This window comes from Ranitomeya variabilis, chromosome 6, assembly GCF_051348905.1.
Source record: "Ranitomeya variabilis isolate aRanVar5 chromosome 6, aRanVar5.hap1, whole genome shotgun sequence".
Classification (NCBI taxonomy): domain Eukaryota; kingdom Metazoa; phylum Chordata; class Amphibia; order Anura; family Dendrobatidae; genus Ranitomeya; species Ranitomeya variabilis.
The window spans coordinates 157,639,693-157,652,555 of record NC_135237.1 but is presented as its reverse complement, the minus strand read 5'-3'; the positions used below and the strand labels follow the sequence as shown (position 1 = coordinate 157,652,555).

The window sequence follows — 12,863 nt, the reverse complement described above, 5'->3', positions numbered from 1 at the left end:
TGCCATGTTTTTCACCCATTGATTTCAAATGAGCCAGTCAAATACGCAGAAAAATGCAGGTATAAAAATGTTTTGAGGCAGATTTCCAGAGTTTTTGCTTGCATTTTTCGGAACTTATTTGGGTTTTTCCCACACTGTTATCTGTGCGACAATGTGAGAAACACCAGTGGCTCTGATCGGCGATAAATCATCACACTGTCAGATGTGAGCCTACAGCTGTTACTGTGACCAACGGTAAAAAGCTTACCACCAGTCACAGGCATCGGCTGATACTACTACTCCCATCAGCCTACGCCTGCTGTCGCTGATAACAGTGAGAGCAGGTGCCACTGATGGGCGTAGTCATCAGTTGGTGCCTGTGCTCAAAGTAAAGAAAGAAAAAGTTAAAATAAAGAAATATTGTAATAATAATAATAAAAAAAAAACACAGTATATACTCACCGTACACCTAATCCCTAAAGCCTTTGTCTCCTGAAAAAGATGAAAAATAAAAAGCCAATACTCACTTTAACGCCTAATCCCCAATGCCCATGTCACCTGGAAAAGAGAAAAAATAATAAACCACCATATCCCTCATGTATCCAACATAATCCATACTGTCCCACGATGATTCGGATCACTTGCAGAGAAGTCACATTAGCTGATGCAAATGCTCTACAAGGCAGCTGGCTACACACTGACAGGAGCATGTAATTGCTCCTGCAGTGTGTAGCGCTGAGCTGTGGTAGGAAAGTTCACCAGAGTTCACCAGCTGATGAGCCCTGGTGATCTCCCTTGTGGCACCACTTCTGTGTGAGAAAGTTCTCACGCAGCAGCAAAGTCAGTGAGTTCATCGGGGTTCATCAGGTGATGAACTACGGTGAACTTTCCCACCCCATCTCTGCGCTACACACTGCAAGAGCGATTCCCTCCTGAGTCAGTGTTCGCCTGTTGTCCTTGAGAGCAGTCACATCATATATTGCTCTCAACGTCATCAGGGTCATCGTGGGATTTTATCTCTTCACTTCACACACGTGAGTATATGGTTGTTGTTTTTTTTACAGTGGACAAGGGCATCGGGTGTTAAAGGGAACCTGTCACACCCCCCCCCAGGCGGTTTTAACTAAAAGAACCACTAATGCTGCATTCTGTCAAGGTGGCTCTTAGTTTGGGTCCCTGCCAACGCTGAAATAATCGTTTTTAGAATTTGCCCCTCATACCTGCAGTTTGTCAGGGGGGCATGTCTTTTCCCCCCTGACACAAACGCCTCCCAGCCGTCACTCAGGGCCTCCGTGCGCCGCCTCCATTTCCTTCCTGAATGTCCCCGGCGCCTGCGCTGTAAGTTTTTTTTCTGGCATGCGCAGTTTGAGCTGCCCTTCATCTCCCCTCACATGATGGGAACTTACAGCGCAGGTGCCGGGGACGTTCAGGAAGGAAATGGAGGCGGCGCCCAAACTAAAAGAGTCACCTTGACAGCATGCAGCATTAGTGCTGCACAAGGTGGCTCTTTTAGTTAAAAACACCTGGGGGGGGGGGTTTGACAGGTTCCCTTTTAGGTGTTAGGTGTTAAGGGAGCATAATATGTTTTTTTATTTCTTAAATAAATGTGTAACACCCTGTGGTCATTTATTTTAAATAAAAGGACTTTATTCTGGGTGTTTCTTATTTACCATTTGAATATAGGGTTAGTGATTGGGTGTCTTATAGACACCTCTTCTTTACTAATCCCTGGGCTTCATGCCAGCTGCCAATACAAGATCGTCATGAACCCCCACAACTATCACCCCACTTGCACAACATAAGAGCAAGTAGGAAGAGTGAGGCTAAGCGCCAATTTGACACATCTTATTGATGCACCATTTCTGGGGCGGCTGAGAGCTGATATTTTTAGTCTGGGAGAGGGCCAATATCGATGGCCCTTTCTTAGGCTATTAATATCAGACTTCAGCTGTCTGCCTAGCCTATGCTGGTTAGAATTTATAGGGGACCCTATGTCAATTTTTTCCTGCTGTCCCCCTGTAAACTAGCCAGTATAGGCTAAGCAAACAGCTCTGAGCTGATATCAATAGCCTGGGAACCTTTGGCTATTGGCTCCTTCCCAGAATATTAACATCAGCCTTGGCTTTCCCTCTGCTAGTTATGAAAATTCCGCAGGAGCCCACACCATTTTTTTCACTTTTTAATAAATTAAAAAAATAAATGTCAGCATGTGGCAGCCCACTAATATGAGCTGGAATAACCCCATGCGCATCACTGCCGCCAGGTATCGAGGTGTGCACTGAGATCTGACAGTAATGAGCATACCTCTTAATGGAGTTGGTACACCTTACTCCAGCGTACCCTGGATCAAGAATGACATACAAAATGACAGTCTCGATAAAATCTATAACTACATGCACATGTCTTGCCATCCAGCAAAATTGCAAGAATGAAAATCTGGTATTTTTATCTTTTTTTTTTTTTTTAATAACTACAACCTACAATTTTTATCAAGAAAAAAAAATCTTGCTAAAAAAAAAAAAAAAAAGGTGAGCTTCCCATGGTCGAGGAGTATGCCGAGACAGGATCCATTCCGCTTAAGGAATTAACAAAAGCAGCGGCAAAGTTCTTGTTACTCCATTCCAACACTGATCAGTCTGATCGTTGCAGGGCAGAAGAGAAAGCTACCAGGACCTACATATCACTAGTGCTGCACAGGTGCTGAAAGTCCAGTCTAGCTGAAGGATCTATCAGGTCATGGGCTCGGTCACATACCTGGAAAGAATTTTAAAATGTGGTAGTGTATACACAGTGTGCAGGTTGTAGCAGAGGCGAGTGTGTGTGTGTGCAAATGCAGCAGAGTTGTTTGTATACTTAGAGATGCAGGATTGCATGTATGTGGCAGAGCTGTGCGTGAATGCATGTAGCAGGGTAGTGTATACATCTACAGCAGAGCTGAATGTGCATGTACTGTGCATGAAGCAATGCTGTGTATATGTGTGTGCTGCAGAGAGCATACATAATGTGTGTGTGCTGTAAAGCTCTATATAGACATTGCAGAGAAACAGTAAGAATAAATCTATTCTACCATAGTGTTTCACCACAATTCTATTCTACCATAGTGCGTTACCCCTCCACTTCTTTTCATCAACATCAAGTTAGAATTAGTATGAAATATATTTTTTGCTATTTAAATCTGGGGTGAGTTCTATATTTCTATATTTATTTCCTTGCAGAATTTAAAGACTCCGCTACGCAATACATTATTTTGACATGCTAGAAAATCCCTCAACGAGCTTCAATTCACGTGACAACCACTGGGTGGCCACATGGACACACATAGCGCAATGATATCTTTACTTCACGCCTGATCACCTCCTGCCACTCACCTCAAAATATGTCTAGGCAAGAGAAATAGTAAAGACACATTTATCATCTCATTTCCATATTCTGCAAGAGGATATTCCTTAGAGATCTTTATCAGTCAGAGGTATTTTTATAATTTCCATTTCGGGAGGTACAAGCACTTCAATTTGTGTGCTACTATTATAATATTAGAATTACTAGACATTGAGTAGAAAGGAAATGAAAAGCAGCACAATACACAGGGTAATACTCCTACATTAATAAATGACACTCAATATATTCCCTATGGTGATTTACTGCAGATTCTCATACACGGTAATATTCATAGGAGATCTGCATGGACACTTATGTTATAGACATATCTGGTGTAATGCTGGAGCTCCAAGAGATAGGTATGCCTAGAATAACAAAGGACATGTATATAAGATTTTACATAAAAAATTGGTTTGAATTTTTTTTCAGACATGAAAAGAATTTTTTGGCACTTCAATACTGATCACCTTATGGGTCAACAAAATTAGATCCATGGGGGTTTACGTCCCAGCTCCACCTCCAACTGGGTTAGCTAGCTGCTATGTTGTCTCCTATACAGGACACAAACAGACATACGGAATTCCTGCTCTCCTATCTCTCAATAGCAAATGTTCAGAAGCAGCACCAGGGATGTCATTATCAACAGCAGTACTGAGCAGAGCAGCTGTGAATCCAGTGACATTGGTCTCTCTTTCTTTGCTTCTCCCTCCTCCTCCTGTCTCCATATAACTCAGTGGTCAGGAGTAATCTGATCTTTACTCTGCTGGAAGTCTATTTTATTTTGTGCAAGATAAATTTTAGCAATTTTTCAAAATGGATGATGAATTCAGGATTCAGAAATAGTGGCTCAAAAATGGAAACAAACATATCTCAGATTAGAGATTACAAAATTACCAAATAAAATGGATGTACGATTTTATTTTTTATACCTGAAAAACCTCTATTATGTAATCATTTGAATAGAAGGTGAACAGATATGTAGTCACTTGGTTTTCTGGGGATCACTTGCACCAGAGTAACATGTGCCGAATCACCTCCAGTCACACAGATCCTGAACCTTATCGTACACGTTACTATTAAGCTTAGATCACGCAGTTCTAATGTTTTAAAGGGAACCTGTCACTATGAAAATGCAGTCTAATCTGCAGACACCGCGTTATAGATCAGGGCAGACTGATATCTACACTACTGTTCAAACATTTTGGGTCACCCAGACAATTTTGTGTTTTCCATGAAACCTCATACTTTTATCAAATAAGTTGCCAAATGAATTGAAAATCTAGTCCAGACATTGACAAGGTTCGAAAAAAAGATTTTTATTTGAAATAATAATTTTCTCCTTCAAACTTTGCTTTCGTCAAAGAATGCTCCCTTTGCAGCAATTCCAGCATTGCAGGCCTTTGGCATTCTAGCAGTTAATTTGCTGAGGTAATCTGGAGAAATGTCACCCCATGCCTCCAGAAGCCCCTCCCACAAGTTGGTTTGGCTTGATGGGCACTTTTTGGCACCATAGGGTCAAGCTGCTCCCACAACAGCTCAATGGGGTTGAGATCTGGTGACTGCGCTGGCCCCTCCATTACAGATAGAATACCAGCTGCCTGCTTCTTCCCTAAATAGTGCTTGCATAATTTGGAGGTGTGCTTTGGGTCATTGTTCTGTTGTAGGATGAAACTGGCTCCAATCAAGCTCAAGCACTGACCACAGGGTATGGCAGGCGTTGCAAAATGCAGTGACAGCCTTCCTTATTCAATATCCCTTTTACCTTGTACAAATATCCCACTTTACCAGCACCAAAGCAACCCCAGACCATCGCATTACCTCCACCATGCTTGACAGATGGTGTCAGGCACTCTTCCTGCATCTTTCAGTTGTTCTGCGTCTCACAAATGTTCTTCTGAGTGATCCAAATACCTCAAACTTGGATTCGTCTGTCCATAACACTTTTTTCCAATCTTCCTCTGTCCAATGTCTGTGTTCTTTTGCCCATATTAATCTTTTCCTTTTATTAGCCAGTCTCAGATATGGCTTTTTCTTTGCCACTCTGCCCTGAAGGCCAGCATCCCGGAGTCGCCTCTTCACTGTAGATGTTGACACTGGCGTTTTGAGTGTACTATTTAATGAAGCTGCCTGTTGAGGACCTGTGAGGCGTCGATTTCTCAAACTACAGACGCTAATGTACTTGTCTTGTTGCTCAGTTGTGCAGCCGGGCCTCCCACTTCTCTTTCTACTCTGGTTAGAGCCTGTTTGTGCTCTCCTCTGAAGGGAGTAGTACACACCGTTGTAGGAAATCTTCAGTTTCTTGCCAATTTCTCGCATGGAATAGCCTTCATTTCTAAGAACAAGAATAGACTGTCGAGTTTCACATAAAAGTTGTTCTTTTTTTTTTCTGGCCATTTTGAGAGTTTAATTGAACCAACAAATGTAATGCTCCAGATTCTCAACTAGTTCAAAGGAAAGTCAGTTTTATAGGTTCTCTAACCAGCCAAACTGTTTTCAGCTGTGCTAACATACTTGCACAAGGGTTTTCAAGGGTATCCTCAGGGCCGTATTTGCCACTAGGCACTTGAGAGCACGTGCCTAGGGCGGGGATGATATGGGGGGCGGCACCTGAGCAAGGTTTTTTTTAAGTCCTGGGTCGCCTCCTGACCGACCGACAACAATATCCCTCACCTCTCCGTTGTTCTATCCCACACCATAATCCATGTCGGGGGGATAATTGGTTTACAACTTGGATGGTGCCAAAATGCGACCGTCCAGGCTGAGAACCACTGATGATTGAACTGCGAGCGCAGCCTCAGTGACTGGAGGTGACGTCATCGAGGTTACCTATGGTCAATGAGGCTCCGTTCCCAGCCGGTTTGAACAGCCATGAACTCGGTGACTTCCCCACTAGCACCGTCTCACGGAAACTTATCTATGGTAGAATAATGTGATAGTCAGTCTGAAAGCATACATGCCCGACCAACATCCCTCCCGACCATCAATTGACAATCAGACTGTCTGCCAAACCTGACGATATTATCACATTCAGACGACATTAGTTTAATGTGTATGAGGGATTTACTCCTGCCTACTGTCTTCCAGTATAATAAGTTAATAAATAATAATGCTGTCTTCTCTGTAATAAGGGCTGATCTTGCAATCAATGATAGCCAGGAGTGGTATTTTACAGTTTTTGCCTCTCTGATCTCTCTATACAATGGAAGCAGCGGCAGGCATTGCTGCTCTATTTGCCCCAGGGATCATTTGACCATGCTGCTAGGACCGTCTTCTCCCTATAAGTGGAGAAGATATCACAGCTCCAATTATAAGGGAAACAAATCAGTAAAAAAAAAGAGTCATAATGATAAAAAAAATCAGAAAAAATGCCAAATAAGTGTTTAAAAAAGTAATACTCATCCTCCAGGTATGTCAACCCCTTGGTGACCGCTGCAGTACATGTACGTCTGGCACCACTATATGGACCTCCGTGCACTGCGGGTGCAGACTGTGCTACATACCCAGCACCCAAGAGTAAGAGGCGCTTTACCTCTTAAATGTCGCTGACCAACATGATGACGGCACATACAAGGATTCAACAAGGTGGCCACCAATTCTGACAGCCTTCTTCTCCCACCCCGAAGGAATGTGATTAAAGGGGTCCGACTGTGCTAAACTTCACAATCTACTGTGTAGGTGATCAAACCACAGGTTCAAGTCCATTAGCACACTAATTAGAAATGTAAAAAAATATATATATATATATATTATCTATAAAAGGGTTCAAGTCGCCCCTCCCCCAAATGTGAATAGCTAATGGTAAAACATAACATGCGAATTGCTGTTTTTCGGGTACTGATAAAAAAAAAAAGCAATTAAAGATTCTGAAAACGCTGTATGTACCCCAAGGCTACGTTCACATTTGCGTTTTGTGACGCATCCGTCCATTTTTGGGGCAAAAAAACTGCATCATGCAGCATCCTCTGCGCCCTGACGCTTGCGCCAAAAATGACGCATGCGTCACAAAACGCTAGACAACGCATGTCCATGCGCCCCCATGTTAAATATAGGGGCGCATGACGCATGCGTCGCCGAACCTGCGCCCGACGCAGCGCAAATGTGAACGTAGCCAAAGTGTGGTCAGGAAAAGCATCAACGCACCAAAAAAAGGTTCCCATCCAGCGCCATCGATGGAAAAGAAGAAATGTCCCGAAATGTCCTTCATCCGGACTGTATTGTAACCAGTAAATACATATAGGATAATCGGACCGCGCTGGAGACTCGGCAGCTCACACGTACCGCACAATGAACGCTGCAAAAACGAACATCTCAAGACAACGGCAAAATTGCTTATTTTTTCACTGCACTTGTAATTGTTCCGCCATCTTTCTCTGGTAAAACTATGTCTATGGACCTTATTGGGTTAAAAAAAAAAATGCTGTATTTATAACAGAAAAAGGAAATGCAAAAAAAAAAAAAGTCACAGATAAAAAAAAAAACAGCAAACAGAACCTGTCATTAAAATGCAGGAAGGAAGGGGTTAAAGGCCATTAGTGGTAGTGTCTGGAGGGAGGCGGGGCTCGTGACGTCACGTGGTAGTGCACAACCACGATACACAGGCGGCGCGGCGGGCAGAGATAGCTTACCTTCCCGTCTCTGTCACACGGCAGCTCCAGTCCCTCCGGCTCGGCCGAGGCGGCTTCTGCTTCTTCTCCCTCTTCCTGCTCCACAGTGTCGGGTGGAGGCCGGTAGTCCGGGTACGGGTTATTAAACGAGCGCTCCTCCATCTCCGCCTCCCCGCCGAACTGCAGCTTCAGCCGCTTAGACATGCTCTCTCCCATCTCCCCAACGGAGAGCAGGCAGGGACAAAACACCCTGCTAATTACTGCAACGCGTCCCGGCTGAGCTGTGCGCCGCTGTCTGCCTGCTGCAGCTGCTGTCACCACACACAGCAGGAGGGCACGGTGCCACACGGGAAGGCTGGCATCTATGCCGAGAGACCTGCTGCACACGTGTCAGGGTGTTGTGTATAGGAGCCGCGCTATCGTGCTGCAGCTATAGTGCTATGATATCGTGACAATCATGGTCGGTGCATGACAAGAGGAAGGGAGTGTTGTGGTGACAGCACACGTCTCACACTGCACCGATGAGCAGCCAGCACACATCAGGCTCCATCATCCAGCACACATCAGGCTCCATCATCCAGCACATATCAGGCTCCATCACCCAGCAGCTAGGAGGGCACCACACCAGTGCCAGCTATGTGCAGCATCCAGGGCAATTCAGCCAGAAAAGTTCTTCATCCTCAGACCTTCCAGCACTGTGTACCCCACCGATCGTCCCTCTGTACAGGGAGCCCCAACATCCACAGCAGGGTTCACTGATGCATACAAGTCAATGCAAGAGAAGGCAGGCGAAGGAGCAGATGCCAATGTCAGAGATGTCCAGCCTTCATTCAGGCAAATGAGCAGCAGCACCAGCACAGCATTCCCCCATTCATGAATCCAGCAGCCCTGCAGAGACTTCCCCAAATCCTCAGTTCTGTGCCTTTGTCTTTGGAGGGGCTGTGTAGAATTTGTGTTCCCTCCCTGTGATCCACAGATGAATAAGTGGGTAGGACAGGCTCAGGGGAGGAGGGCTGCAGCCACACACAGTGCACAATTGTCCTCCATGGCAGCTTTCAGCAGATGTCGGAGCCATCATCACCTCTTGGCACGCGGGGCATTGCTCACAGCCTCTACCTTTCTATGAGGGTGGTACAATGAGGTGATACCAGGGTTCTGGCGGTGCGGTGCCAGGCGCAGATGCTCATGGCTACAGACAATAAGACATGACACTAGTGCCGCCAAGTGAGAATACGTCTTCAAGATCATTTCATCTCTTGACAGTTCTATAAATGTTTTCAACGATGAAAAATATTCTTGGACTTGTGGTAAAAGCACAAAAGGACATTTTTTCCCCTTGAAGAAGACACCGTCACTTGTCATAAATATGTGATTTTTTTTTGCATTGTGTGAATTGCGCTTTCTCTTGAATCTGGCATTGATTTTCTTTTGTTCCCGAGCCCCTCCGTCCCCGAGAGAGCGCCCCCACTAATTTGTACATAAATTTGTCTTCTGGACTAGATTGGATCTCAACGCTTCCCTATGGGAGTCTTCTTGAGGACCACACTCAGTTGTTGCAAGGCTAGATTTATATACAGGAGAAAAAATAATTGTTACAGAAAGGAGAACACATTTTTAAATGTATTTTAGTGTTACATTTTGGCCATCAAAAAGTTGAAAACTAGCACGAATTTCACTCATTTTCTCACCTGTATCATCCAATATTATACAAAAAAGAGCATGACAATAATATACAAATAAAGTGAAAATGAAGTCCCATATATCAAAAACGAAAGATGCAAAAATTATTGGAATAGTCGAACGAGAAAGAAATTTAAACCACATTTACGAAAGATGTGCATGGTCAGGAATGGGGTAAATGGCGCGGTCTTGAACACCTGTCACTTCCTATAAGTATGCCTTTTTTACCTTGTGGAAATGCTCATTTTTTGATCCTAAAATGAATCCCCTTTTTAATATCAGACAAGATTTTTTTCAAATGCTATCAAATTGTCCTCAAATTCATAAGTTATGGCACTTCAATACAATATACTACCACTTGCGGACTTAAATTATTTTGGCCGCATGAAGAGACCCATATATATATTTAAAATTACAATCTTTATTGATCTGTATCACATAAAAACAAAACAAGACCAGACATCAGACATAGTGTCCAAAGAATGGATAGATATAGCTCAAACCTGTTTTTGCTCACAATATATAGCCCAAATTGGATCAATGCCTAACCACTGCTTATTACGGTATTATTGTTAATATCCTTCACCCTAAAGACATACAGGTTATAGTAAACCATATACAATGTCTCCCTTGATAGTAAATGGACACCAGATATTAATTATAAATCCAACATATGCAGCCGCTGTGTATCTAATGCTATGCATGTATTACCAATGTCCACAACATTGGATCTGTGGGCTCTCACCTGGTACCGCTGCTTTTCCTTGGGGATTTCACTCCGTAGGTAATTATGGCTTTGGATTTATAGTAGCCGCATATACTTGATCATGTAGGAAATCTCTCTACTATGTTGTGGACATTGGTAATACATGCATAGCATTAGATACACAGCGGCTGCATATGTTGGATTTATAAATAATATCTGGTGTCCATTTACTATCAAGGGAGACATTGTATATGGTTTACTATAACCTGTATGTCTTTAGGGTGAAGGATATTAACAATAATACTGTAATAAGCAGTGGTTAGGCATTGATCCAATTTGGGCTATATATTGTTAGCAAAAACATTTTTGAGCTATATCTATCCATTCCTTGGACACTATGTCTGATAATGTCTGGTCTTGTTTTGTTTTTATGTGATACAGATCAATAAAGATTGTAATTTTAAATATATATATGGGTCTCTTCATGCGGCCAAAATAATTTAAGTCCGCAAGTGGTAGTATAAGATTTTTTTCAAGTTGTACTAACAATAGCAGGATAAGACCGTGTCGTAACTATGTAATAGTAAGTGTCACTCACAGCATTCTGCAGTTTATTTTTTTCATGCCGAATCAACGTGAGAACCCCCCCCCCCCCCCCCCGCAAATCTGCACTGCCCCATAGTATAACATAGAATGCAGCATCCCATAGAATAACATTGGTTTGAGTGCTGTCCTATAAAACATCGGATAGCACGCATTTAAGTAAGAAAGAAAAGTTGACCCCAAAAAGGTGGACAACTCCTTTAGGCTGGAGTCACATGGTCGTAAAAAAATCACTCCAGTGTTGATCCAGGAGAGTAGGACGAGTGTCATGCGAGTAGAATTTTTCTCACCTAAGATCTGTATGACGTGTATGCAATCAGTATGCAGTGCGTTTTTAACATCATCTTTTGCATACTGTAGTTTCCTATCTAATTTACAGCTACAGCCTAATAAAGCATTCTTATATACAGATATAGCTATAATAGATAAATAGAATATATAGATATCCTGTAGACACATAATTTCATTAACCCCCTACATGTAATAAACTTGCACACTTTAGTGCATTTCACATGGCCCTATTTAAACTTAAATTAAACGATGTGGGTCCTCCCTATTTTTGATAACCAGCTAAGGTAAAGCACACAGCTGCAGGCTTATATTATCAGGCCTTGAGGGTCCCTGGTTATTGGGCCCTTCACAGCCTAAAAATACTATCCCGCAGCCACCCCAGAATTGATGCATCACATGAGATGCACCAATTCTAGAGATTTGCTCGGCTCTTCACAATTACCCTGGTGCGGTGGCAATCAGGGTACTGGTAATTGGGGTTGATGACAGCTGTGATTTGTCAAAAATCACATCTGCCATCAACCCCTGGGTTTAGTAAAGGAGAGGTGCCTATTAGTGATGAGCGAGTATACTCGTTGCTCGGGTGGTCTCCGTGTATTTGTAACTGCTTGGAGATTTGGTTTTCGTTTCCTCAACTGCATGATTTACAGCTGCTAGACAGCTTGTATACATGTGGGGATTCCCTAGCAACCAGTCAACTCCCACATGTACTCAGGCTGGGTAGCAGCCATAAATCATGCAGCTGCTTCAACAAAATATAAATCTCTGAGCAGTTACAAACACTCGGAGACCACCCGAGCGTGCTTGGGAAAACCCGAGCAACGAGTACACTCGCTCATCATTAGTGCCTATCAAACACCCCCATTTCTAACCCAGTAATAAAAAATAAAATCATACACACAGAAAAAAACAATTTATTTGACTTAAGACTCTCCCATACTATCCCTTGTTCATAAATTTATTGAAAGAAAAAAAAAATTCCATGCAGGTCCGCCAGAGACCACCATATCTGAAGTAGTCCAAAAAAGGATACCTGAAAAACATAAAAAGACAGAAACAAAAACAAAAGACAGTCCCTTGTTCACCAATTTATTACCCAAAATGTTCCCACAACGCTCCGCCGTAGTCCATGTTCCCCGATGTTCCCTGCATCTGTGAATAGCAGTAAAGTGACCGCTATTCACAGGCGCTGGGTAGTGATGACAGCATTCATCAGCCTTGTTGGGTCTCGCTGAGCGCAGCGGGATCCAGTGACGCTGATGAGCACTGTGAGTACCCAACGCCTGTGAATAGCAGTCTACTGCTATTCACAGACACCGAAGACATTGGGGAACGTAGAATACGGCAGAGATTTGTATGAATGTTTTGGGTAATAAATTGGTGAACGATGAACTGTCTTTAGTTTTTTCTTCTGCCTTCTTATATTTTTCAGGTATCCTTTTCTGGGCTACTTTGGATTAGATGGACTATGTCGGACCTACATAGGATTTTTATTGTCAATAAATTGGATGAGAGAGAAGGAGAGCCATTATTCAAATAAAGTGTTTTTTTTCCTTTGTGTATAATTTTATTACTGGGTTATTAATTTAATGGGTGTGTCTGATAGACACCTCTCCATTACT

General features: G+C 43.0%; 1 protein-coding gene across 1 annotated transcript in view; it reads right to left on the bottom strand.

Moving 5' to 3' along the window:
• LANCL2 (LanC like glutathione S-transferase 2) overlaps window positions 1-9,664 on the bottom strand; it is an 80,643-nt gene extending 70,979 nt beyond the window's left edge. The window contains exon 1 of the mRNA XM_077269150.1: window positions 7,983-9,664. Within this exon, the coding sequence (XP_077125265.1) occupies window positions 7,983-8,177 (195 nt within the window). The 5' untranslated portion in view covers window positions 8,178-9,664. The remainder of the gene's footprint in view (window positions 1-7,982) is intronic.
• Window positions 9,665-12,863: the final 3,199 nt, after the last annotated feature.